Here is a 6,147-nt window from a genome sequence, read left to right as displayed (position 1 = left end):
ATATATATATATATATATATATATATATATATATATATATATATATATATATATATATATATATATATATATATATATATATATATATATATATATATATATATATATATATATATATATATATATATAATTTGATAGAGTATAAACATAAAAATGAAAATAAACAAAAATGAAATAAATGAAATAGTTTTTCCCAAAATGGTCGATCGACTATTGCTGAGTGTATTAGGCAAAAAATAGATGAACGGACCAAAATGCCCTCTATTTTAACACTGAGTAAACAAAATACCTAACGGAGAACTGAATTGTGAGTTTTTGATAGTCGATGGACCACATTTGGTGCAATTGAAAGTTGAAATTCAAAATTGAGAATGAGCAATAGTCAAGGAGCCATTTTGAAAAAAAAAAAAAAAAACTCTTATTTTTAATACTTTATTGTGTACGTACTTCGTGCGGTGAATTAAGGAATTATTTCTCTGTGTGTGTAAACTAAGGTATAATATTATTATAATTAAGGAATTAATTCCAGGTATTAACTGACCAAAATTAATGTACTAAAATAATAATTATTTATTGACATAAGGGAAAGTTGCACTTTTTGTCCTTAAGTTATAGGGTAATTTTAGAATTCGTCTATGAGTGTTAGTCATGCTCACTTTTCGTCCTTAAGTTATCATTGTCGTTGCACTTTTCGTCCTTTCGTGCTCACTCTTTTTATCCTTGAGTTATACTAAAATTACAAATTTCATTCCTAATGTTTTATTACTAAAGGGATGAAAATTTCATCAATCATAACTTAGGGACAAAAAATGAGTATGACCAACACTTAGAGATGAATTCATACAAATTTTCTATAACTTAGGGACGAAATATGTAATTTTCCTTTTAACATAATTGCATGATATAATTGTCTAGCTTACACTTTCAGATGAGGACTAATATATTATAGAGGATTATGAAGTCATAAGCAACAACCACCAATCTAAATCACTTTTTTCGGGTAGCCAAAGGAGATGAAAGGAATCGTAATGCACGTGCTACGTTGCTGGTACGGTGAGAATTTATATTTTCCGTGCATATCTCATTCATGTAGTGCAAGCGTAAGCGATCCAACGTAGCTTGGTCACTCATAACGAGACCACAATCCCATGTAGCTACCACTTCTCCAGCGTAACTCTCCATGTGGCGAATAAGATACACTCCACAATCAACCTTGTTCTTGCCATCACGTCACTTCATATGCATCATCTTCGTTTCCAAATGAAGGTAGAACTCATACTTAACGGTATCAGTAAGAGAAGTGAAAGACCCAGACAACAACAATTTCTGAAAAAACAAAAAGAAGCAAATGGTGAAAAACATGGAAGCGTAGCAATGTTAACAAAAATAAATAAATAAAACAACTACATACCAAATTATCTGGAGTATCACAAAATAATCAACAGAGGCTAGGGCCGTTAATGAACCAAACATAAACGAACATAGGGTGTTCGTTTGTAAAGGATTATGGACTGTTAGTGTTTGTTTATTGAGATTTTTGAAAATCGTGTTCGTTTGTTAAGCGTTCATTAGTGTTTGTTAATGTTCACGAACGTCTTCGTTAACGAACAAGTTCACACACATGTTCGTTAACAATCACGTTCATGAATAATGAATAACCAAACACCTGCATATGTTCATGATCACAATTCGTTCGAACATTATGTGTGTGTGTGTGAACATGTTCGCGAACATTATTAATGAGCTTGTTCGCTATCATTATTAAACAAACACTAAACGAGCTTGTTCGTAAACATTATTAATCGACCACAAACGAGCTTGTTCACGATCTCTTAGCAAACGAGCTTACCATTGTTTAGACTATGTTCGTTTATGAACCGATCTCTAAATTTTGTTTGTTAATGTTTGTTTAACTTAATAAACGAACATAAACGAACGCTTACCGAGCACAAACACGAGTAGTTTGTCGAAAGCTCTGTTCGCTAACACCCCTAACAGAGGCACGCATCGTAACAAAACATGGCACACACTGAACTCAAACGTGGCACACAACATTCAAAACAGTAAAAAAAACAATACTTCTAAATTAACAATTAACAATAATAATTAAAAAAACAGAAAAGACTGATTAGGTAATCAAACATAACTACACAATTGATTTCTGTTTAACTTTTTGTATATGGTTTAAATTTATAAACTGAGTCACACACTATAACCCGAAGCACATATTGAAACTCCCCCCACGCCTACCAACGGCGCTCATAACAGCCAATAAACCCACCGGAAAACCCCATCAACATCCCCCAACCCCGACAAGAAGAATAACTATATGAAAAAAAGTTTTAAAAAAGGCCGGACAAAGCCTACCTCTCCTCGCCGGCACTGACTCTTGACCGGAGCGCCTAGATCGACAATGGGAACCACCGACATCTGCCATTGTTACACCCTTCGACTACAGCTACGACAACCCTGGCCACATGCACCGCTTCCTCTGCCCAAAAAGTAAAGATTCGTCGAAACAACCAAACAAAACGACGACGGCCTCCACGGAAGTAGAACTCAAATGCACAGCAACACCAACTCCGACGATGAGAGAAGAACCATCAATGAAACATCAAGGCTGCCAATCGAACCGACGTGAGGACTGTAGAGGAGACGACATGAGGACTGGGGAGAAGATAAATTGTCTAACTACCACTATCTTCGAGCAATTAAAAACCTAACTAAATACACGGGGACTGCCAATCTAAATATTCCATAAATAAAATACTATATCAAAAGAAAAAAATAACCCCCCAGCCTGAGAATAACATGAATGATCCAAAACACCACCAAAATTAACATTCTTCTTGGACCATCCAATATAATAATCCAACGTACACAAATAGTCCTCATAATCCTTCATAATATATTAGTTCTCACATGAATACAATTATATATATATATATATATATATATATATATATATATATATATATATATTAACTAAGGTATAATAATATTACAATTATCAAAATAATTCTATGTACTAACTGGTCAAAATTAATGTACGAAAATACTAATTATTTATTAACCTTATTGCCTAATATAATTATTTTATACATACGGTATAATATTATTAATACAAAATAAATTATCATTCCCTTCTTTTGTATTATTATTATGGTATTCTATATATTTTTTTTTTTTTGTTATACTTAAGTTATAATATTATTAGTATAAAATAATTATACTTGTCTTAATAATTAATTATTAATATAATTTCCTAATAATTATTTATGGTAATTATCATCACTTCATCCCTTCTTTTGAGTAATTATTATGGTCATTTTATGATAATCTATATACATATTTTTATAATTAAGGTATAATATTATTTCTAATATTATACCTTAATTATATTAGAAATAATATTATACCTTAATATATAATTAATTATTAATATAATTGCCTAAGTTTATTTATAGTAAATAGTAATTATCATGGTAAATCTCACTTCCTTCTTCCCTGTAATATATACATTGATTTCGTGAGTAATATATGGATCATACATTTTAAGATTTTTGTTACCTTATCATAATTTTCCTTTTCTTTTTTATTGTATCTCTTACTTTTCAAGCTACATACTCAAAAAGCGGCTCTCCCTAGGGTTTCTCTCTAGGGTTTTCTCTCTCTGGTTTGTCCAGTGTCTTAGTCATCTGGTTTGTTTTCGTTCTTGATCCGATCTTTACGTTCACTTGTCCTTACTATGGATGATCGAGAGTTAGAGGATCGCTATGCAGATATTACTCTTGAGGATGAGGAAGTCAGTTTTGAAGTTCAAAATGCTGATGTTGACGGAGTTACGGAAGCACCGCCGAATCTGCAATGGGCTCTGGTTGGCAGATTTTTGACGAATAAACCGATCAAGTTTGCGGTCATGTAGAATGTTATGGCGACTGTGTGGACGCCGGTAAGAGGGGTACGCATAACTGAAGTGCGGCCAAATTTGTTTGTGTACCAGTTTTTCCATGCGAAAGATATGCAGCGTGTCATTGATGGGGGACCCTGGGCGTTCGAGAATCACACACTTGTTTGCAAACAGATCAAACAGGGCGATCAACCTAATCTAGTCCAACTTAATGAGGTGTTGATATGGGTGCAGGTCTACGATCTGCCGTTTGGATATGACTTTGAGAAGGTATTGGAACAGATTGGCAATTTTATGGGGAGGTTTATTGCGGTTGATTCGAACAACTTTGGAGGTTCATGGAATAGTAGTTACATTAGGATCCGGGTTGCTCTGAAAGTTGAAGTTCCGTTGAGGCGTAAGATGAAACTGAAGCTTAGGGAGGGCACTAGTGTTTGGATTATGTTCAAATATGAACGGTTACACACTTTTTGTTTCTTCTGTGGGATGTTGGGTCATACGGACAAACTCTGTAGCAAGGCGATGGATTCTAATATTGCTCCGGAACAATATCCCTATGGTGCGTGGCTTAGAGCACCGATGCGACGTGGAAATACTATAGTCCGGTCACCTTGGCTTGTTACTGGTAATGAGTCAATTGTTGGTCTGGAAAACATGGTGGGTAAGGAGGTGGTTACGACGGACGACGTTCATGAGGAAGACAATGAGGTGGTGGTGGATCTCAAACGTCGCCGAAGCGGTGTTGAGCATGATGGGTTGGGAGAGACTAGTCTGACACCTATGGCTCTTGACGGGCCAAAAAACTTGTATGTGGCGGGTTCTGGATCCCAGACCCGCCCGTCCCAATGAGTACTATTAGCTGGAACTGTCGTGGTTTGGGTAGTCCACGGACAGTTCGGGAAGTTGTGGATATTGTATCCAAAACACGACCCATTTTTGGGTTCTTAATGGAGACTAAAGTTACGAGAGATCATGCAGAAAGGTTAAGAGTGCGACTTGGTTTTGAAGGATTATTTTATGTGGACAGAGTGGGGTTAAGTGGAGGTTTGGCATTATTGTGGAGGAATAAGGATGTGGCGCAGCTTCTTAGTTTCTCACGTAACCATGTTGATATTATTGTTCAACTTCCAGGTGAACAACAGTGGCGGCTAACCTGTCTTTATGGTTTTCCGGAGAGGCAGAACCGTCAACGAGCGTGGGATCACTTACGGCTCCTTAAATCTCAGTCACAATTGCCGTGGGTGGTCATTGGTGATTTCAATGATATTTCAACTCCAAGAGAGAAACGTGGGGGTTGCCCTCGACCAGAGGCTCTCATTAGAGGCTTCAATGATGCATTGGCAGATTGTGAACTCCATGATCTTGGTATGGTGGGGCGTCGATTCACCTGGGAAAGAGGTCGTGGGACAGAGAACTGGGTTGAAGAAAGGCTTGATAGAGCGGTTGCGACACTTCAATGGTGTTCACGATTTGGTCAAGCAACGATCTATAATCTGGACACTTTCACATCCGATCATTCAGCTTTATTCTTGGACCTTGAGTCGGCATGTATGCAAATAGGCCCACGCCAGTTTAGGTTTGAAAACTCGTGGCTTGTGGAAGATGAGTGCAAGACAGTCATCTCGCGGGCTTGGGTTGATTCAGCAGGTATGGATTTCCAATCTAGGTTGGGATTATGTGCAAATAGACTGCGTAGTTGGGGTGGTGAACGCCATCACAATGTGGGCAAGAAAATTCAGCACTGTAAACATAAGATCTCTGAATTAAGAGAAAGACATGCGCCAGCTAGTAATGATGAGATTAAGGAGGTTGATGCTGAATTGCAACACTGGTTTGAGGTTGATGAAAGGTACTGGAAATAGCGATCGAAGCAACACTGGCTTAAGTGGGGTGACTCGACTCGAACACTAAGTTTTTTCACCAGATAGCTTCATCTCGTAAGAAGGTTAATACTATTAACAGAATTAAGAATTCTGATGGGGAATGGGTTAATAATAAAGGGGAGATGGTCCCAGTGGTAATGGATTATTTTGAGCAAATTTTTACCTCCAGTGGGTGTGATGGCTCCCCAGTGTTTGATTTAATCCGACGGCAGGTTACAGATGAGCAGAATCTAGAGCTGGTAAAACCTTTTGAGCCGGAAGAAGTACGAACGGCGTTAGATGCAATGTTTGCAGATAAAGCCCCGGGCCCGGATGGTATGAACCCAGCGTTTTTCCAACATCACTGGGGTATTG

At 37.0% G+C, this 6,147-nt stretch overlaps 1 protein-coding gene across 1 annotated transcript; it reads left to right on the top strand.

The window, feature by feature from the left end:
* The first annotated feature begins 3,748 nt into the window (after positions 1-3,748).
* LOC116016045 lies at positions 3,749-4,759 on the top strand. The gene is made up of 2 exons (XM_031256210.1): positions 3,749-3,877; positions 3,926-4,759. The coding sequence occupies exons 1-2, from the start codon at positions 3,749-3,751 to the stop codon at positions 4,757-4,759; spliced, it is 963 nt and encodes a 320-aa protein (XP_031112070.1).
* Positions 4,760-6,147: the final 1,388 nt, after the last annotated feature.

Source organism: Ipomoea triloba, chromosome 4, assembly GCF_003576645.1.
Source record: "Ipomoea triloba cultivar NCNSP0323 chromosome 4, ASM357664v1".
In the NCBI taxonomy this organism is placed as follows: domain Eukaryota; kingdom Viridiplantae; phylum Streptophyta; class Magnoliopsida; order Solanales; family Convolvulaceae; genus Ipomoea; species Ipomoea triloba.
The sequence above is the reverse complement of the archived record's forward strand: the minus strand, read 5'-3'. Positions and strand labels throughout refer to the sequence as shown.

Excerpts from the sequence above, each read along its gene's own strand:
- LOC116016045 (XM_031256210.1), top strand. The coding sequence starts at position 3,749 with ATGGATGATCGAGAGTTAGAGGATCGCTATGCAGATATTACTCTTGAG. Across the intron at positions 3,878-3,925 it reads CGAATCTGCAATGGGCTCTG|AATGTTATGGCGACTGTGTG; the intron begins GTTGGCAGATTT and ends GCGGTCATGTAG.